We start from the raw sequence: 22614 nt of genomic DNA on the forward strand, positions 1-22614 counted from the left end.
CTACTGTTAAAACTTCTAAGATCACTGTACCTGAAATAGGTTAGAGTGGGGAGAAAGTGTTGTAGTTAGTTTGGTGCTGTTTGTTTATTTGACAACACTAGCCAGTCTATATGGGGACACTCAGGAAAGTTAAAGTGAATCAACTGAAGTTATGACATCAACGTGCATAGGCTAAAGCATGTTAACCCCTATGTGGATGCTCTCAAATAAGAGTAAAGTAGCCTTAGTTTGCAGTAACTTAATCCTCCTCCAAGGAGGAGGATTTTTACTGTTTCTCTTTTAAAGTCATTAAGGCTCTGATCCTGGGAGCTACCATGGATGAACAGATCTCTGGGTCCTATTGATGTCAGTTGGGCCCTGCCGGGGTGGATCCTCCCACGGTACCTTGCAGAATCAAGGCTTTTGTCAGTTTCCCTGGTTGTGTGTTAATATGTGGCATACATATAATATGCCCAAAAGTTTGAATGATTTTCTTTGTGTGGTAATCATGGAATTTCTCACTGTCAATTTCCCTTTCCACCATTTTTATAAATCTGTACGTCCTGCATTGGTTTTCACTATAACTCCTCTGTACTTGTCCTTGGCCTCTCTGCAGAGCTAAGGAAAGTTCTCTGATGGCCTTCTACTCTGTATTCATGTGTCTCACAGAAGGCTATAGGAGTTCTTCTCTTGGCCCTGTTGTGGAGGTCTGGAGTCCTGTCCTTGGGCACATTAAGGGATGCAGCATCTGATTAAAGCTTGCAACCAGTGAAGTGAACGCTTTTTAATATGGTTTTTTTTGTTTGTTTTTGCTGTGTAGAAGAGTTATAACAAGATGGCAATGTGAAATGTGCTTAAGTGCTTTGCTGAATTGGGGCCTATGTGGGGCTTGACCAAAAAAAATCCAGAACTAAAACATTTATTGGGATGACCAAAGGCTTTGAGAAAAAACTGGGACACTGACCATGTTTGCCTTCTGTTCTCTTCTCAAGGTTTGTTTAGTCTGGAGAAGAGAAGACTGAAGGGGGGACATAATAACAGTTTTCAAGTACATAAAGGTTGTTACAAGGAGTAGGGTGAAAAATGGTTCTTGTTAACCTCTGAGGATAGGACAAGAAGCAATGGGCTTAAATTGCAGCAAGGGAGCTTTAGGTTGGACATTAGGAAAAACTTTGTAACTTCCAGGGTAGTTAAACACTGAAACAAATTGCCTCAGGAGGCTGTGGAATCTGCCTCATTGGAGGTTTTTAAGAACAGGTTAGACAATCATCCATCAGGAATGGTTTAGTTGTTACGTATCCTGTCTTGAGTGCAGGGGACTGGATTAGCTGACCTATTGAGGTCCCTTCCAGTCCTATGACTCTGTATAAGGAAATGGAGAAGCATCTAGCTCAGCCTGATTGTCTCTCTCTCCTATCTTAGGGTTTTCTCTAGTTTCCGTCACGGGAGTATCGAAGCTCTTAAATAACTGTCTTCAACACCAGGGAGCTGTTTGTGGTTGGGAAGGGTAGAAAGACTATCAGTTTAGGAATTTAGGGAGAATCACCAGGAGTGGAAAACCTGAAGGAAAAAGTATAATTTGCATACTCCAATAATAAGAATGAACTGGTTTTAAGTGTGTATAGCTATCATCATATATTTATAACTTACTTTTTTAAAACATGTCCCCACTTTAAATTGTTTTACTTACTTTTAACAAAAGGAGAATCCTCCTCTGTATCTGAGGCTTCTGTAACACAAACTGGTCCTACAGCGAGCACATCAACACCGATCCAACCACCAGCACCAATGCCAAGGAAGTCACAAATGGTAAGTAGGAAAAAGATCTAGGTGAGTCTTTAAAAAAAAAAAAAAAAAAAAAAAAAAAAAGGGCAGTTGACAGTGTGATAGTAGAGAGTTTGCTGTAACAGTTCCTTCCCCTCTCCGCTACCCTGCCAAGTATTTTGTCAAAAAACACGGTGTAAAACTGAACCATGAATAAGACTAAGCCATTGTATTTTATTAAACATGCATACATTTTGTAATAGATACTTTAAAAATACCCTGCATTTCCTGAAATTTTACAGGAATGAGTGCATAACCACAGACACAGAAGTAGAAATTATTTGCAGTATCTGACACGACGCATGCAAAATCTATAAAGTACAGTGAACTGATGACTTAAACCTCGGTGAGCCTGAGAGTTGAACAGCAGTAACACTGTTATCACATACATCATTTAGTTCTTAAACCTCAGTGAAGTAGGTAGTGAAGTAAGCAACATTAAAAAATGGGTGATGCATTTATTTTTACATTGGCAAGCAGATGTATTAATAACATCTGAAATAGGTAGGTCAAATGGTACCATTCTGCAGCCCTGGAACATTTGATATTAACATATATATTAGTGTTAAAGTATTTTATTCATGTATTAGGATTGGCAATGAAAAGGGTGGTACTTCCCTCTGCAGATCAGCTAAGCTACTGTCATAACTGTAGATCTATTGATCCTGACTTGCAAAGTGTTACATCACCTTATTTAACCCACACATTCCCCAATTACAGTAATATCTCTTCAAGGATAAGTAAATTACTATATAGAAGATCCCCACTCTTGAGTCCTTATTCCTGTGTGTGACTGGGTCTGGAATTCTCCATTGTTGAAGTTCTGACCTATTTCATCAGTATGTGCTGTATAATTGTCACCAACAGTTTCCACTGTCTGTATATTCTCTAAATAGACAGACTGCATTGCTAGAGATATTATCATCAGCAAAGATTTTCTTTCTTAATTCTTTCTGTTTGCCTACTACTAATGCTGTAGTAAGGTGCAGGGTATAAAAATAGAAAAAGTTGAAGGTTTCTTTTTTGCTGAGTAAGAAAATCATGAAGAAGCCATAATGATTTTGTGGTTTTGTTTCATCAGTATCCTCATTTGGAATCATTTAGTAAAAGATGTCTGGTTATATCTTCCATTATATCCGCAACACATACTTCCCTGACTGTACCTTTCACAAAGCGATACTTCTAGCTGAGCTAAAAAATATTGGGACTTCAAGGGGGAAGTAAATTGAAACATTTACATTTAGATCTGTCTCTCACTTAATTCTTTTGAAACTTAGGCCATGTCAACGCTAGCACTTATATCGACAAAACTTTTCTCACTTGGGGAAAAACACACCTTGACTGACATAATTTTTGCCTGCATAAGCGCTCATGTGTACAGCGCTATATCAGCGGGAGATGCTTTCCCGCTGACATAGCTACTGCCACTCATTGAGCTGTTTTTACTATGTTGACGGGAGAGCTCTCTCCTATGGCATAATGCAGTTACAGTGCTGCTGTAAGAGCAGTTGTGTATCTGTACAGCTGTGCCACTGTAAGCTTGTAAGTATAGACCTGGCCTTAGTTGTGGAGACAGCATGGTCCATTGGATAGGACGCTGGGCTGGGAGTCAGGAGACCTGGACTGTTCCTAATTTGGCTACTGTACTGCTGTGTGACCTTGGAAAGCTGCATCCTCTCTCTCTGTCTGTCTTTCCCCTGCCACCGTTTGTCAGTCTTGTCTGTTTAGATTGTGAGCTCTCCAGGCAAGGGGTGTTTCTCACTGTGTGTGGGTGTGTGTGTATACCTGGCACGCCTGACACAAGGGAGCCCTGCTCTCTGATAGGGCCCCTAGGTCCTCCTATAATACAAACAACTAACAATAATAATAAGTTAAAAATACACCTCTACCCTGATATAACGCGACCCGATATAACACGAATTCGGATAACGTGGTAAAGCAGCGCTCCAGGGGGCGGGGCTGTGCACTCCAGCGGCTCAAAGCAAGTTCGATATATCGCGGTTTCACCTGTAACGCAGTAAGATTTTTTGGCTCCCGAGGACAGCGTTTATATCGGGGCAGAGGTGTATATGTAATTTATCTTAATCAGACATAGGTGTTTCGGGGTGGGTCTATATTTTTCTGTGTCTGACAGGCGTGCAGGCCTGCTGAAATAATAAAGACATCTGGTATTTTTCACACACCACAATTAGTAATGTCCCTCTTCTCTTTCCATCCCTTCTGTCTGACAAATTAGCAATACCTAGCTCTGAGATATTGTTGCCCATCAGTGGGTCTCAAAGCACTTTACAAAGGAGGTCAGTATCATTAGCCCCAGTTTGCAAATGGGGAAGCTGAGGTACAGAGAAGTGAAGTGACTTGCCCAAGGTCACCCAACAGGCCAATAGCAGAGCCAGGAATAGAATGTGTGAGTCTCTAGGAACATAGTCCATTGCTCTGTTCACTAGGCCACACTGTCTCTCTGAATATATAATATTGGATATTTTGGACTTTTCTGGGTAATTTGAGATGAAATAACTGTCCTGATTGGTTTCATTCTCTTCATCTTTGCTCTGTTGAGCTGCTGGACCATAACAACATGACCGTGAGGTGTATGTATGGTTCAGGTGTGAAACCACTGGTGCCATTAATTCAGCATTCTTTTGTCATGTTTAAACAGCTGATTACCCTGGGCTTTGTGTAAAATAGGGTTGTTGCAATCCTCTATCTTGTTCCTATCTTGTTATGTTGTAGAACAGAATTGCTTTCAATATAAATGAAATTACTTTGCCAAGTAGGTACTAGGGGACAATTTGTTTTGCACCCAGGGTTTAGTTTTAATTGTATATATCTGAATAAAATATCAGAATTTCCAGATAACTTCAGCAAAGTGAAGTTTGCATACCTGGGGAAGTTGGCAGGGTATTTCTCTGATGATGCAGGACAGAGTGGAAAGGGAAAACTTGGCAACAGAAATGGAGCCCAGAGAAAGGAGTGATTTTGCTAACGTGCTTTAGCTAAATTAATGGAGCTAAAAGTACCTTAATTGAAACTTTAGCGAGATCAGTTTAGCTAACACACTGTTGCTAAATCGCTCCATCCACCTTTGCTCCCCAGCCTTCTCTGCTGTGTCCCCCCTCTGCCAAAAGATCATGGAGACCAGCCAGCAGGTAGGGCACATGCTTGGGGCACCTCTCCTGATTATGTAATCAAACTTCTAGGGTACACAAAAATAACCAAAGATTTCTCTATGAAGTGCACCTGTCCTATAGCTTTCTGGTTTTGGGTGGAAAGCTTTTAAACTGTTTTTTTCTACATGTGTTTTATACACTTAAAAGTATACTTGAAGTATGTTGCACTTTTTCCTGAAGTTTCTTAGTTCCCCAGGAATGGGGATCTGTTATATTCTACTTACAGGTATTTTCTTTTCTCTAGAAGGTAATTGCTGTTCTCTGAAGGTAATAATTATATTGCTGGTAGTGCATATATGCACCCATTCACCCTCTCTACTGAAATGGAGGGTAATTGTATTTATGACTCTAATTTGGCTGGGAAAGAACAGACAGTGACATGACTAAATTCATTGTAACGATGCTGCTCATTGAGTGAGGCGTAACCGTGAAATTTTACACCTGACAGAATTCTGCGCCCCTGCGGGGATGCAGAATTCATATAGCCCACATATTTCTGTGCCCCCCGTGCAGAAAAATGCAAAAGAAATCTGTGGGGGAAGACGCGTCTCTTCCCTGGCAGCCCAGGCAGCATGTCTGTTCCAGCGTGCCTGGAGCAGCCTCAGAGACGCAAATCACTGTGGGGGGAGGGAGGCTGGGTGTGTGTGTCTGCTGGGGGAGACATTGATTACCTTCAGGGGGTGGGGCTGGCCAACAAGTGAGAGAGACTTGGTCTCTCTCTCTTGATACTGTGGCTCGAGGGGCCTGGAGGAGATAGGTCTTTTTGTTATGCAGGGGGAAGGCTCTGTCCCTGAGGCAGAAATATAGCAGCCTGCCTACTAGCTGTTGTCAGATGCTACTGATGTAGTGCTCTGCTTTCTCCTATGTTGATATCACTCGGTTGCGTGCGTGTGTTCCCTCTGTGTGCTGTCCCAGCTCTGCGCAGATAGCTGACACAGCAAACCCGACGAGAACCCCCAATAACCACAGAGTCTAGTAAGGTACGAAGGCACCTCGACCAGGTTTATTGCGACCCTGACACAATTGCAGTTCCCTGTAGATTTCTTAGCCTAATTGAGGGCATACTACGAGAAAGTGCCTCTTGGCAATGGACTCAGCTCAGTCAGTGGTGGGACTTTCCACTGTCCCCTCGGCTGGACAAAGACACCACCCCCGGGATACATTCTTATACACAGGTACAAACAAGTTACACATCACTCCTGACGTATTGAGGTGCAACCCCTCTACGTAGCAAGGTGCCGCCTCTCACCTTGTACAGATTGGTTCGATCAAAACAACTCTATCCATCATTTTACCCTTTTGCCCCCGTCATTGGGATGGGTCGGCCTGTTCCATGTTATCTGTGGAATGTTCCCATATGGTGTGTCTTGGTACCATGTTTATACTTTAACTTTGCTAGGTGAATATATATTTATGCAACATCAGCCCTTTTCCTGCCAGCTTCTGTGAGTAGGGCCTGCGTCTGGCTCACAGCTTAACTTTGCTTTATGTTAGCAAAGTCTTAACCATTACTTTAATTCAGTCCTTAGGCCTCATACCAGGCCTCTGATACCAAGGTTTATATCTCAGGGCCTCCTCTTACTACACTAGCTAATTGATCTCATTTTCTGAGGGAAAAGTGTATCAGCCTGCCTGCCTAGTAAAATGTCTGTCACTGCTTGAGAATTGAAAAAAACACTTAAATAAATATTAGTATCACATTACTGAAAATTTTCTTTTTAGGTTAAAGAAAATAGCTTTTGTAAAAACAAACAAACAAACAAAAAACCAAAACATTTTGTTAATGTTGCTGGTTGATGTTAATTGATCTCCTTCTCTGAGGCAGAAATGTAGCAGCCTGTCTGCCTAGTAACATTATTAATGATCCTACTGATAGTTAACTGTTCCTATTCTCAGTCAGTTCCCCAAGGAACATAAAACTGTAAAAGTTTTAAGGCCCGTACATTGCCAGAGTGATGTAAAGCCTTATAAATGACAGTAAGAGAATCAGCTAGGAAGATCTATGTGCATTCTCACTTTTTTTTCCTGTGCCAAAGTGGCCCAATGGGGTTAGAGTTTTACTTACCCGTTTAAAAAAAAAAAAAAATACTTTGAGGGCAAATAAAACATTTACCAAGCAGTCAATAAAATGTCAGTACAATCAGAACCAAGCACTTCCCAAAGTACCCAGGCAGGTCCTGGACAATAATTAGCAAAACTGTACGACTTTCATGTGTGCAGTTTAAAATGACATTTTACTAGGGCTGTTGATTAATCGCAGTTAACTAACGTGATTAACTCAAAAAAATTAATCGTGATTAATTGCAGTTTTAATTGCACTGTTCAACAATAGACTGCCAATTGAAATATATTAAATATTTTTGGATGTTTTTCTACATTTTCAAATATATTGATTTCAGTTACAACACAGAATATAAAGTGTACACTGCTCACTTTATATTATTATATTATTATTATTTTTTTTTTTTATTTCCACTGTAAAAATGATAAAAGAAATAGTATTTTTCAGGTCACCTCATACAAGTACTGTAATGCAATTTCTTTATCGTGAAAGTGCAACTTACAAATGTAGATTTTTTTTTTTTTTTTTTACGTAACTGCACTCAAAATCAAAACAATGCAAAACTTTAGAGCCTACAAGTCCACTCAGTCCTAATTCTTTTTTGTCTTAACAATTGGCTGCACAAGTTTGTTTACATTTATGGGAGATAATGCTGCCCACTTTTTATTTACAATGTCACCAGAAAGTGAGAAAAGGTGTTTGCATGGGTACATGTAGCCGGCATTGCAAGGTATTTACGTGTTAGATATGCTAAACATTCATGCTGTTTGAATGCCGTTATTTTTTGTAAATAATTCTACATTTGTAAGTTCAACTTTCATGATAAAGAGATTTCACTATAGTACTTGTATTAGGTGAATTGAAAAATACTATTTCTTTTTTTTACAGTGCAAATATTGGTAATGAAAAATAAATATAAGGTGAGCACTGTACACTTTGTATTCTGTGTTGTAATTGAAATAAATATATTTGAAAATATAGAAAACATCCAAAAATATTTAAATAAATGGTATTCTATTATTGTTTAACAGTGCGATTAATTGCACCATTAATCATGATTAAAAATTAATTGCAATTAATCATGCAATTAAAAAATTAATCACTTGACAGCCCTAATTTTTTTTTTTTTTTTGCTGTTTGGTGTTCTGTAATGTAATTTACATGAAAATCGAGGATTATAACTGGAATGCAGAGTATTACCAACTATTTGTAACTTAACTTTCATGTGTTTTAGGAAATGCTGAATAGTTATTTTGACTTTTTTTCTGTATTCTAGTTTAAATAACTTACCAAAATAATTGAAACTGGTGTGTTTTATTGCGTTATTTTGACAAGAGTTATTACCTCACCCACCTTGTCTCTCTCTGTGGTTATGGTGGTTTGCAGGGGGCTTTTCAGACATTTTGTGGGTCATGATCCAAAAAGAGTGAGAACTGGTGTAGTGGGATGAGCAAGGAAGTGAAATCAGGCTGTGTCTAGCCTTTTCTTTCTGGCACTGCCAGAGTCACTGTAAAGCATTAGGCAGGACTTTAACCTTGGGTTTGATTGCCCCACGTGATGCATGGTCAGAAAGGGTTAGACATCCTGCAAAATAAATAACCCTCAAAAGACATGTGTGGAGGTAATATTTGTGTTTTTGTGTATTTACATATGTATGAGTAGGGTCGACAGAGTAATCAGCTGTCCCTGTCTATACTGTATTCTCATAATTCAGAGATCAACAGAACAGCCTAGCATTTAAATGAATTGTAAACACGGGATATCTCGGTATTCATCTCTCTTTGAAATGTGCTGTGAATAGCGGAGGAACAAGCAAATGGCCGTATATTAATTCGTATAGCTAAATACCAGTGATGGACATCCTTCAGAGTCATCCTAATTACCTTTTGTTCCGCGAGGAAATCCCAACTTGTCAAAGACATGAAATTGTGTAAAAGATCCTTGGGTCCTGATTCTGTCATCTCAGATCTGCTTAAGCTTCATCAGGGGAAGTTTGAATTGCAAAACTGGGGTCCCAGTTATGCTGGTACACCCTGAATATGAGATTTGGACATTGGACTATGACCTCTGAACTGAATTCTAAAGGACTCTTTGAACTACAAAGCTCACCATCTCTGCTGTGAATCTGAACCTCAATGAATTGAACTCGTGTGTGTTTGTATATTGATCTTTTAACCATACTCTCGCTCTTTTGTTTTTTAATAAATTTTAGTTTCATTAATAAGAATTGGTTGTAGTGTGTACTTGGGTCAGATCTGAAACATTCATTAACCTGGGAGGTAATGTGTCCGATCCTTTGGGATTGGTAGAACCTTTTCTTTTATATGATGAAATAAGATTTTCAGAAATCATATTTGATATGAGTACCTGGATGGAGGCTGAGGCTGGATCACTTTAAGGGAACTGTGTTGTTTGGACTTCTGAGTAACCAGTAAGGTAATAAATAAGCTGTTTTATGCTGGCTTGGTAAATATAAGTATTGGAATATTCATCAGTTTTTTGGGGTTTGGCTGCCCCACTCTTTGCAGTTCACCCTAACTGAGTGACCACAGCTGGCTCCCCACTAAGACCCCAGTCACAGTGGTGTAGTCGTGCTTGCATATACATTACCACAGGTTAATTGGGTTTTTGGATCAGAACCATATGCTTCTCACAATTTAATTTTGACATTGGAGAGTTTAAGGGTTAAAAATCAGTTACAGTGAGTGACTCATGATCAAGATCCTGACAGAAAAAGCCTGGAAGAATTGTGCTTACAGAGAGGGTTGTATTTTAAGCAAAAGGCCCCAGAGCAGGAACTGAAAAATCTGTTAATTGCCAGTGATAAGGAGGCAGACCCCGCGAAAATGCTTGCAGTGAGAAACCAGCAGCTAGAACTTGAACAAAAGCAAAAAATAGCTGATATGGAAGGAGAATCTGCTGAAAGAGAACGCCTGTGTTTTGAACATGAACAAAAAATGGCATATATTCGATTTCAGGAACTAGAAGCTAAGGCAAAAGTGGACAGGCTTAAGTTCCAACTCAGAAGAATAAAGGAACAACAGGAACTGTATCATCCTGAAAAGCCAGCTCCTCTCAACAGCAAAAATGGGGATAGAAGCTATCCAGTTTGTAACAATGTTGAGATGTTGTTTGACTCTAAGCAGTTGTCTGTGTGTAACCAAAGTTACCCCAACACTGTCACCTTTTATGTAAATGCTTTTACTGTAAGCTCTGGTGAAGGTAACCCTGTAACTTGTGCGGAGAATGTAAAAGTCAATGGTAAAAGCTGTTTAGGCCAAATTACAACTTCTAACATTACTTTTGTTAAAGCAGAGCTTGTCAAAGAAGAAGATTATTAACCAAATAGGAGTGTGAATATTGTAATCCTTGAGTTTACTGTTAGTATGCCTTTAGCCAGAATCCATCTTGAATAGAATGGTGTTAAACATGAAGTTATAGCTGGTGTAAGAAAGTTACTGCCTAAGGATCTTTTGATTGGGGATGATATTAAAGCTTTGTTCAGTCAGGTTGACATAAACCAGTCACAGGAAAGAAATAATCCTGAACCTGTGTCTACTAGGGGCAAGGATTTGCCTATAGAGGGTTTCTCCAAATGTTTGTCTGAGAAAGATGGCTGTTTGTGCAAAGAAGAAGTGCATATGTGGAAAAAAATTCAGTGTGTCTGGTATCTCAGAAGTAAATCTGGCATTAGATAAGGCGCAGGAAGAGGTTTCTCTAGAGTAAATTAAAGTTGATGATCAGCTTAAAGCCCTAACTGGGGAAAGAAGGGTACATTCTTGGTGAGTGATAAATTGTTGGCTAGTAAAGCTCAGGAAAGTAAGCCTGACCCAGGTAAAAGTGATGTGCTTAAAGTAGGTCAGTGTAATAAGACATTATTTGTGGAAAACAGCAGTTTATCTGTTAAGGGAGGGAAAAGGCAAAGGAAGTTTAGATGAGCATAGGCAGCCTTCTGAGCTGATGGCTTTGTCTAATCAGCAGTTTGGGAAGGCAAGGTTAATGGAAAATTAGTATCCCTACACCTTACCTGTTACCAGTGTGGAGAATTGTGACAGTGAAGGAAATGTTCCGGTGTCTGTTAGGAGTAATGACTTGCCTATGAAGGGAGCTACCCCAAACTCCAAGCAATTGTCCATGCACAGCCATGTGTGCTGGGACAAGGGAAAGGATCTCCCAGGCTGTTTGTCTGTTAAAGGGGAATGTTTCTCCAGCTGTTCTCTGTCTTTAAAGCAGACAGAAAAAGCCTGTCAGCCTATGATGGTTGAAAATGTATCAGTTGACCCAGAGTTGATTCTGAATACAACTAAAGCCCAGGAAGGAAGCGATCCTAAATTTGTCTCTGCTAGGGATGATGACATTGTAACTCGGTTGCATCCAGTTAATGTCATAAATAGCTCCCAGAGAACAAGTGATTCTGGTGCTTCTATTTTGCCTGTTGCTAGTATGTTGTTGGGTAAAGATATGACAACCTTGTCTGATCAGGGTGATATCATAGCCAGGACCCAAGGAAAGCATGAAGGCAATTTGACTGTTACCCACTGACAGTGTGAAAACTTATAACAAGGAAGAGAATGCTTCTAACCTTGTGACTATGACGTCTAGCAGATTACCTGAAAGGGGGTTTTGTGAAAATCCTCCTGAGGGGGCAGAGGTGATTCTGGATTTAAGTGAAACCCAGAAAGAGTCTGTTGTTGCTCAGGAAAATGTTCCTTTAGAGCAGGGGTAGGCAACCTATGGCACGCATGCCAAAGGTAGCACGCGAGCTGATTTTCAGTGGCACTCACACTGCCCGGGTCCTGGCCACCAGTCCGGTGGGCTCTGCATTTTAATTTAATTTTAAATGAAGCTTCTTAAACATTTTAAAAACCTTACTTACTTTACATACAACAATAGTTTAGTTATATATTATAGACTTATAGAAAGAGACCTTCTAAAAACGTTAAAATGTATTACTGGCACGCGAAACCTTAAATTAGAGTGAATAAATGAAGACTCAGCACACCATTTCTGAAGGGTTGCCGACCCCTGCTTTAGAGCAAGCCTTAGGTGAAAAGGGTAAGGGCAGAATTTCTATGAAAAATGGGTTGTTGCTTAGGGTTACCATACGCCCGGTTTTTCCTGGACATGTCCGGCTTTTTGGTAATCAAACCCCCATCCGGGGGGAATTGCCAAAAAGCCGAACATGTCCAGGGAAAAATACTGGCCAGGCACTTCCCCTCCCGGGCTCCGGGGTCGCAGGGTCCAGAGGCAAGGGGGCTGCCCAAAGCCGGTAGTGATTGGGCAGCTCGGCTCTTAAACAGAGCTGAAGAGTCCGGGGAGGAGCACAGCAGCCGGAGCCCGGGAGGGGAAGTGCCCGGCCGGGGGTGCAGGGTCCGGAGGCATGGGGGCTGCCCGAAGCCCGAGCGCTACCGGCTTCACGGTTTGCCGGGCAGCCTCCAGACCCTGCGCCCTCGTCTGGGTGCTTCCCCTCCAGGCTCCAGCTGTGCTGGGGAAGCACCGGCCGGGGGCGCAGGGTCTGGAGGCTGCCCGGCAAACCATGAAGCCGGTAGCGCTTGGGCAGCCCTTTTGGCGTGGCTGGGAGGGAGGAGGGGGAGTTAGGGTGGGGACTTTGGGGAAGGGGCAGGGAATGGGCAGTGTTGGGGCAGGGCCGGGGGTGGGGAAAGGGGTGGGGCCAGGGCCCGTGGAGTGTCCTCTTTTTTTATTTTTTAAGTATGGTAACCCTATTGTTGCTTAGAAAGATTCCTGAAGAGAGAAAACTTCAGGGTAGTTTTTGCAAGCAGTTTGCTGCAACTGTTGGGTGTGGAAGTGATTTGATTGAGTTAACTCAGGGTGAATTGCTGTATAGAGAAAGAAACAGTTTGTTTGGGAGGCTTGTTCCAGTTTCTAACTGCCAGAGTTTTTCTGAGGTGTATAGATCCACTGATTTTGCTTTAGAAAGACCCAGTGTGGATAGCTTTGAAAAGGTTTCAAATGAAATAAAAATTGTTGGGGAATTTAAACAGCCCTATAAGCTTAACCAGCTTGTTGGGGAGACAATGTTGTTGGAACATGTCTCTGTGTTGATTCTTTAAGTAAGCAGTCTAAGGCTACATCTACACTACGTGGGGGGGTCGATTTAAGATATGCAAATTCAGCTACGCAAATAGCGTAGCTGAATTCAACGTATCGCAGCCGACTTACCCCGCTGTGAGGACGGCGGCAAAATCGACCTCTGCGGCTTCCCATCGACGGCGCTTACTCCCACCTCCGCTGGTGGAGTAAGAGCGTCGATTCGGGGATCGATTGTCATATCCCGACGGGATGCGATAAATCGATCCCTGAGAGGTCGATTTCTACCCGCCGATTCAGGCGGGTAGTGTAGACCCAGCCTGAGATTCAGGTACTGAGGAAAGATCGGGTTACTGGGTTACATAGATGCAGGGGAGAGCTGGCAAATTGTCATCTCTAGATATTTTGTATGTGTCTTGTAGTCTCTTAGTGAACTTGAGGTGGAAGCAGAGGTTGGTATGGGAAGGACAAAAGAACCTTGAGACGAACGTGCTAGTGAAAATGGATGGTATCTCTTTAAGACAGAGTCCAGCCTTGGAATTGGTAAATGTTGAGGATTTGGAAACTAGTAAACAAGCTAGTGTCTGTGTTGATGCAAGTTACGTGACTGACTGGGGGAAGAAAGACTTGCCCATAGCCATTAGCAAAGAGGATGCACCCAGCCAGCCAATGGATTCTGTTACACAGAAGAGTTGAGATTTTGACCCTACTGGATAGGGAGGAAGGGAAGGATTAAACCTTGCAAATAAAAGCCACAGGTTAACCCTAAAATACCAAAACCCCAGGGAAGTGGTTAAACTGAAAGCCTATGTTAAGGAAGACCCTGAGGTCAAGAAAAAGCTACAAAGAAAGGGTTAAACATCCTGCAAAATAAATAACCCTCAAAAGACAAAAAGAAGAACAGGAGTACTTGTGGCACCTTAGAGACTAACAAATTTATTAGAGCATAAGCTTTCGTGGACTACAGCCCACTTCTTCGGATGCATCCGAAGAAGTGGGCTGTAGTCCACGAAAGCTTATGCTCTAATAAATTTGTTAGTCTCTAAGGTGCCACAAGTACTCCTGTTCTTCTTTTTGCGGATACAGACTAACACGGCTGTTACTCTGAAACTCCTCAAAAGACAGTGGGGAGATAATGTTTGTGTTTTTGTGTATTTACATATGTATGAGTAGGGTTGACAATGTAATCAGCAGTCCCTGTCTATGCCATATTCTGATAATTCAGAGATCAAAAGAACAGCCTAGCATTTAAATGAATTGTAAACAGGGCTATCTCGGTATTCATCTCTCTTTGAAATGTACTGTGAATGGTGGAGGAAAAAGCAAATGGCCTTATATTAATTCGTATAGCTAAGTACCGGTGAAGGACATCCTTCAGAGTCATCCTAATTACCTTTTGTTCTGGGAGGAAATCCCAACTTGTCAAAGAGGACATGAAATTGTATAAAAGATCCTTGGGTCCTGATTCTGTCATCTCAGATCTGCTTAAGCTTCATCAGAGGAAGTTTATGGCAAAATTGGGGTCCAAGTTATGCTTGCACGCCCGAATATGAGATTTGGACATTGGACTATGAACTGAATTCTAAAGGAACTCTTTGCAAGGAACTACAAAGCTCATCATCTCTTCTTTGAATCTGAACCTCAATGAATTGAACTCGTGTCTGTTTGTATATTGATCTTTTAACCATACTCTCGCTCTTTTGTTTTTTATTAAATTTTAGTTTCATTAATAAGAATTGGCTGTAGCGTGTACTTGGGTCAGATCTGAAACATTCATTAACCTGGGAGGTAATGTGTCCGATCCTTTGGGATTGGTAGAATCTTTTCTTTTATATGATGAAATAAGATTTTCAGAAATCATCATATTTGATGTGTGTATCTGGATGGAGGCCTAAGGCTGGATCACTTGAAGGGAACTGTGTTGTTTGAACTTCTGAGTAACCAGTAAGGTAAAAAAGAAGCTGTTTTGGTAAATCTAAGTATTGGAATATCCACCAGCTTTTGGGGGTTTGGCTGCCCCATTCTTTGCAGTTCACACTAATTGAGTGACCACAGCTGGCTCCCCACTAGGACCCTGTCACACCCCATCTGCAGAATACAAAGGTCCTTGCCTCTTGGGGGTTTGGAGGGTTAGTTTTCATGTTGATACAATGCTTTGACGATATAAAGAATTAATTAAGCTCTACTTCTAAGTATCACTAATGTGTAGGACTTTGCCACCTGCTGGTGAGATTGCATAGTGGCTCTGAACTGCATTGTGGAGCATTAACCCAGGCCTAGGAAAGAGTATATATAATGCAAAGGCCTCTCTGAGCTGCTGCTTGCAAAGGGTAACAATTAACGGTAACTTAATTTTTCTCTCTGAGTTCAGTTCCCAGTCTGTGTTGCTTATCTTTTAGAGACAAGGTTGGTGAGGTAATATCTTCTATTGACCCAGCTTCTGTTGGTGAGAGAGACAAGCTTTTGAGCCACACATTGCTCTTCTTCAGGTTTGGGAGACCTGACCCTAGACCTGAAGAAGAGCTCTGTGTGTCTCGAAAGCTGTGTATGTCACCAACAGAAGCTGGTCCAATAAAATATACTACCTCACACACTTTGTCTCTCTAATATCCTGGGACCGACACGGCTACAACTGCATTGCTTATCTTTTGTCATGTTTCATTACTTGTACATACATATTTTTGTATTGCAGTCAAAAACTAAACCCAAGAGAGTAAAAGCCATATACAACTGTGTAGCAGATAATCCAGATGAACTAACCTTTTCAGAGGGAGATATCATTGTAGTAGATGGGGAGGAAGATCAGGAGTGGTGGGTGAGTATTTTCACTTACACATCTTTCATTCAATGTATGCTCAAACTTTCAAAGTACATTGGTGACAGAAAATGCAAGTATACCATAGAGTTGGTAGGAATTGAAATACCCGCAGCTCTACCCAGACTGACTGACTGAGTGAAGAATCCCCTAGAGAAGTTGGCGTATAGTTCTCCATCTTTTGGCTGGCCAGGTGCTTGTTGCCCGTCTTTTGAGATCTGGTTTTACACACTCCTTGCTTGGATGAATTACACTGCTCCCACAACCCACCCACACACACACTGCTTCTTCTGTCATCCCCTCCCTCTGCCTCCAGATCTAGAGAGCAAAAGGTCTAGAGCTCAGACAATAGCTCCTAAAAAGTTCTCTCCCTGTCACTTTGACCTAAGAGGACAGTATTATGGAGTATTTTATAACGTGCCATGAAAGGTTGTCTCTGGAAAGTACCATCAGTTGATGTAACATCTTTCATGTGTATAAAATCTGTACTTTACACACATGCATATGAAAGATTATATAACCTACCCACCTGTCCTTTTTAAAATGAATGTAACTTGGAGGACTTACTCTGTTCCCTACAAGGCATTCAAATATGGGTTTTCTTTACCTATATTATCTAACGGACTTTTCTGAATATCTCACTGTTCTCCACTATCCCCTTTTTATTCTGAGGATATTGTTTCCATACAGTCTTGAACTAATTTCCTTCTCATAAAGAGCCATTATTAGTCCACTAATCCTCTGGCTGGGCACATGACCTCTTCTCAGGCTACAAATGGTATGTCAGTGTAAATTGTTGAAAGACCTATTTGTTCTTCTATATCTCTCATTAAACACAAGTGTACTACATCACCTACAAGGCCTGTGGAGGTTGTTCAAACATCTCCAGTGTGGCATCATTCTCCCCTATAACCAGGTTTATTGCACACTATTCTTTGTTAGGTCCTATTAATCATAAAATTGTGTTTAACAATGATTATGAAAAACAATTCTTCCATTAGTTAGTGAGATGAAAGAACATGTGTAAACAAATGTGTATGTACTTCTCATTTCTCCTCATCTCCAGTGAGGAACCACCTCTTTTCTGGTGGCAAGTAAATGCACGATAGACCTGACCCCGGAGGATCCTGTGTCTTTAAATAAATAAATAAATCTAGGGCAAATGTCACTCCAACTTAGTTTTTAGCCTCCCTCACAGACCAAACACTCTGGATGACCCTGCTTCAGTTGGAGAATGTGTGATATGAGGGGGAGCTGTTGTTCAGGATCTGGGTAATCCTAGGGCGTGTTGGAGCTATTTGGAAATTTGTTAATTCATTATTTTCTGAAAGATGTGAAGGAGAGAGCAAGTGGTACTCTACTACACATTGTGCTTTGGATCCCAAGGGTATGTCTACACTGCAATTAAAGAAACATGGCTGGCCTTTGTCAGCTTACTTGGGCTTGCTAGGCTCGGGTTAAGGGACTGTTTAATTGCAGTGTAGTCATTTGGGTTCAGGCTGGAGCCATCTGCGACCCTTTCCCCAAAAGTCTGTACCGAAATTAAACAGCCCCTTAATGTGAGCCCAGGCCAACTGTGGGTGTTTAATTGCAGTGTAGACACACCCCAAAAGCTCACTCCGGATTGCTTTTATTCCTCGGAGTGACTAACATCAATAAGATTAGGAGAACTTGCGCTGTTCACTTCCATCACTGAGAGCTGCAGTTAAAGTAACTCCATCCATTTTTGGATTTCGTCTCAAAAGTAGTGCTTAGTTTTCCAGCTGATAGGAAATATATCTTAGCCATGTATTTTCCAGAATCTGCTGGAATCCAGAATCAGGTTTTCTTTTTAAATAGGACCGTTACCTATGAAATCATTCACTTTACTTCCGTTTATATTGTTAGATGTCAAAATCACCATAGCAAAACTGATAGTAATGCTTTGTACGCTCAAAAAGCCTCATGTAAGACCAAAATGCAGTTTTTATGAAAGCTCAAGCCTTCCTTACACCTTTCTTCTGGGGAAGAACTATTCTACTGAATATATGGAGAGCAGAGGCCTCACACATTCCCAAAAACACTCCCTGCAGCTCGGTGGCACCACATTCAGTAGAAAGGTGCTAATTTCCAAGAACAGGCTATTTCTTTTTGATTCTTCACCTGTTAATTTCTCATCAGGTTCTCCCAGTGAGGCACTTCATGTGCATAGGAGAGTGAGAATGACTATAGTTTGGTGATTCAGGGACTCACCTGGTTGGTGGGAGACCCTCATTGAAGTCCTTGCTCCAATTACTATTTATTTATACACAGTGCAGTAGTTTCAACAGGACAGATTGAAAAACACTCACACCAGAATATCCTATAGACTAGCCCGGTGTCTAGGGCTAGGGTCTCCAGTAATTTGGGAGACTCCTGTTCAAATAACTATCCCACATCATACAGAGGCGTAATTGAACCTGGGTCTCCCGCATTCTGGGTGGGTACCCTAACCGCTAGGCTCAGGGTTATAACAGAGGGCAGGGGCTGGCAAACTTTGGCACCCAGCCCGTCAGGGTAAAGCCGCTGGCAGGCCAGACCGGTTTGTTTATTTGGAGCGTCCGCAGGCACGGAGCCCCGCAGCTCCCTCTAGCTGTTCCCAGACAATGGGAGCTGCGGGAAGCAGTGGGTAGCCTGTCCCTCGGCCTGCACTGCTTCCCGCAGCTCCCATTGGCCAGTGGGAGCTGCGGGGCTCCGTGCCTGCGGACGCTCCAGATAAACAAACCGGCCCAGCCTGCCAGCAGCTTTACCCTGATGGGCCGGATGCCAAAGGTTGCCGACCCCTGATGGAGAGTGTGTTGTCCCTCTCCACTCAGTGTCTTCTGAGTCTAGTCCTTTGCTCTTGTAAAAATGCCTGAAATCAAAATGAAATTATTATAGTCAGGTTGAAACTAAACATTTTGTTTGGACTCAGCTAGAAAGTTTTCTAACTTTTTGATTTGCTGAAAAATTTCATTTTCAGTTCAACCTGAAATTATTTTTGATTTTTTAGAATTGCCAGCAATTAAAAAAAAAAATCTATTATTCACCCATCTCTAATTGTATGTCTGTATAGTGCCTAGTACAGTGGTGACACCATCCAGATGTGGGAACCTTACACACTTACCTGAAATATTATCATTAACATTTTCCTCTGTCTCAGGACAGCAAACCCGTTTGTACTATTTCTTTTCTTTCCTTTATTCAAAATAAAATGCAAGGCTCCAGAACTGAGGGATATAGTGGTTCGTCCTGACCTATAGACATAGGGTCCTCCAGAGCATGGCAGTCATCAGCATTCACCTACCACCAGAAAATAGGTTCTTCCTGCTAGTGTAAGTGCTTAAACTGGGGAAGAGAGGAACATGACTATTACTAGTGAGTAACTTTGATGTGAATACTGTAATGCTCTTTTGAGACTTAAAGTTATTTTTATTAACTTGAGAAAACATATTGCATGTCTTTTCCAGATTGGCCACATCGATGGGGAACCTAATCGTAAAGGAGCTTTCCCAGTATCATTTGTGCACTTTATTGTCGACTAAATTGCTACTGACAAGTGGAGAAATTTCTAATTTCCAGACGTTGTTGAAATCTGTTTTGCTTTGTTCCAGCCAGAACACTTCCTGAGTCCTATGTACTTTAACTGACCTATTATTACCACAGTTCTCACTTTGGAATTTAAACAGATTTTTTTCTGTGTAACTCTTCAACAATTAGTTTAAAAAATATCATTCCAATTATATTATCTTTTTCAAGATGAAGTGAAAAGCATTAAAAAAAATTGTTCAGGAGTCAAACTATGTGAATGTATCCATTAAAATATTACAAATAATTTGCAATAAATTAGTTGACGATTCAGTTCCCGTCTTTCAACCTGGCATAGTTCAGGATTCTGTGTCCCCAGAGTCAAGGAAATCCCTAACACTTAGAAAAAGGCAGTGAATTCTGCTAGCTGCCTCTATTGTTTTAAGTTTTAGACCCCAACCCTACAAGCTGTGTACTTCTGAATTGCAAGTAGTCAGCACTTTGCAAAATCAGGTTCTAATCAAGGACATCAACACTTGCAGCAGAAGAAATCTTGACCTCTGAACTTGGGTACCTTGACAGGTAAAGCTAAAAAGCTTTTCAGTTCACCACTGAAGGAGACTTCTTTCTTTCAAATTTAATGTAGATATTTGCTTAAAGCTGTCTGAACTCTGTTAGCTAATTTTCTGAGTTTGAGACTGTTTCTTTTATGCTGCATGTATATGTAACCTGTTTTGAAATGTCATTTCTGTATGTTACATCCATTTTCAGTCATATTTAATGTGACTACTGCTAATTAATTAAACCACCTAGCAATATTACTGAGTTACTAAATTAACTCAAGGATATGAAAACTGCACTTCCTGAAATTTACTTAAAACTCTGTAAGGATGATGGATTGCAGAGCATTTCTTAAAATTGTTTCCTTATGGTGTTTAGACTTTGTATTCTTGAATTTTCTTGATCACAGTGACATGTTCATACACAAAGAATATCTTTAGTGGAACATTTAAATTACTGGATAAGAATAAATATCTGAAAACTCACAAGTATGCATCAGTTATGTCCTATTCCATACAAATTTTTTTTAAAGTGTGCCACTACCTTGCAAATAATTAAATACTAGTTTGCTAACTCACTCTGTATTTATATAATATACCCACATCTATGGTAGCTACACTGTTAAACTTGTTTACTATTTTGTGAACAAAAGACTAGGCCATTCATAATTCCCAGTTGATTGATGGAATACTACAAAACATCAATAGAGATCCAGCATCATCTTGATGTTTGTATACTGTGATATCGTACTGGTTCTTTTGTTTATGCTACAGGAAAAAACTGATAGCATAGGATTAGAAATAAGTGTCTAGGTCACATTGGCTTTGATCACATGTTTTGTGACTATTGTATCTCTAGATTTATCAAGAGAACTTTGAATCTCTGACAAATCGTGTCTGTTGGCCTCAGTGTTGTATCACGAATGAAAAAGGCCAATACAATGTTTATACTGAGAAAAATGATGTGGCATTAATGCTGGAACAGTAAAGCTGTTGATCTCACCTTTATATAACCTTTCTTAAAATGGTACAATTGATAGACAACCTGTCATTTCTTCGAGAAGCTGTTGCTGCATTATAAATGGAACAAACTGGAATGTTTCAGGATACTTTGTTGCAAGTTTTGAAGCTAATTAGCCTGCATTTTCAAAGTTCCCAGTAAAATATATGTGATATTAGTAATAGTTTAGCACTACAGTTTTATTCACTTACTGATATGTTCAGTTTGTTTTTTTGAGACTCTATTTTGTATGTGTCTATTCCTTGGTAGAGTCTAGAAAGGAAATGGGCATATTATTTTGCACAGTTCACTTCTATGTACAGTATTTTTAAACGCAAAATCTTGTAGCATCTATAACAGCCTGCAATCAGTCTTGATTATCTGGCATCAATTTCATCCTATATAAACATTGATGCAAATTTAACTTCAGCTACACTAGAAAGTGTGCAAACTTTCAAAACTTAATCATGTTAATTGGTACATTTGATGGGAAACAAGTAATTTTTCAGAATATAATTTAATGGCACTGTGGTGTTGGTAACTAAGATCTTACTGTCCAATGAAGAAATTCTGTGACTAAAATTTGCCCCCAGTTTCAACAGTATGCTCTCTCAATATTTGCTCCTCTGGGAGAAGAAAATTGCAGAAGAGATTCTGAACAGACTTTAGATATATATTTATAATTAAAAAGTTACTTAATTTTAGCTCCAAGATTTTGGCATGTTTCATGCCATTTTTCATCAAAGCTGACTTCATGATTCAAAAATCTGTTACTAGGCAGATTAGTAGGTTGCTGTTAATTGTTTTTAAAAGGAGCAGTTGACATTTAAAATGCAGCTTAGAATGGTATTTGAGATGTATAATATTCAATTCAGTTGTTTGATTTTGTTTGGTTGCAGAGCAACTGTATATATTGTATAACCTAAATCAACTCTTATTTTCGATGTTCTGGATGCAGTGATTTATAATTAGAGCATGATTAATAAATTGATTCTCATTAACCAGTCAAATGACTGGAAAAATAAAACTACTTTTAAAATCAACTGACTATTTTCCTTATTTGATTTTGTGCAATTTAAGCAATGTTGGTTTCAAAAATGTAAAATGATAGTCGCTCCAGAATTGTTTGCTCATTTGAGGTTTGTTTGTACTTGCACTTATAATCAGATATTTAGGGCTGGAAGAGACCATCAGAAGTCATCAGGTCCAGATCTCTGAGCTGAGGCAGGACCAAGTACACCTAGACCATCCTTGCTGGTGTCTGTCCAACGTGTTCTTAAAAACTTCCTATGAGGTGGATTCCACAACCTCCTTTGGAAGCCTAGTCCAGTGCTTAACTACCCATGCTGCAGATTAAGCTTCAGTGGACCTAAAGATCAATTGATCACTATCCTCTTTATAACAGCCCTGAGCATATATGAAGACTTAACAAGCCCCTCCTCATTCTTAGTTTCTCAGGAATAAACATGCTCAATTTTTTTTAATCTTTCTCAAGTTTTCTAAACTATCTACATTTTTTTGAAGCTCTCTATACCAGCGCTTTTCAACCTGTGGCCTATGGACCCATGGGGGTCTGCAGACTATGTCTAAGCGGTCGATGAGAGTTGACTGAAAATAAAGTTTCAGATCCC

At 40.4% G+C, this 22614-nt stretch overlaps 1 protein-coding gene across 2 annotated transcripts in view; it reads left to right on the forward strand.

The window, feature by feature from the left end:
• ASAP2 (ArfGAP with SH3 domain, ankyrin repeat and PH domain 2) overlaps nt 1-22026 on the forward strand; it is a 183449-nt gene extending 161423 nt beyond the window's left edge. For both annotated transcript variants that reach the window (XM_054022672.1, XM_054022673.1), the window contains 3 exons: nt 1682-1788; nt 15776-15898; nt 19366-22026. In XM_054022672.1, the coding sequence (XP_053878647.1) occupies nt 1682-1788; nt 15776-15898; nt 19366-19440 (305 nt within the window). In that variant the 3' untranslated portion in view covers nt 19441-22026. The remainder of the gene's footprint in view (nt 1-1681; nt 1789-15775; nt 15899-19365) is intronic.
• Nucleotides 22027-22614: the final 588 nt, after the last annotated feature.

The sequence above is a fragment of the Malaclemys terrapin genome, chromosome 3, assembly GCF_027887155.1.
Source record: "Malaclemys terrapin pileata isolate rMalTer1 chromosome 3, rMalTer1.hap1, whole genome shotgun sequence".
Taxonomy (NCBI): domain Eukaryota; kingdom Metazoa; phylum Chordata; order Testudines; family Emydidae; genus Malaclemys; species Malaclemys terrapin.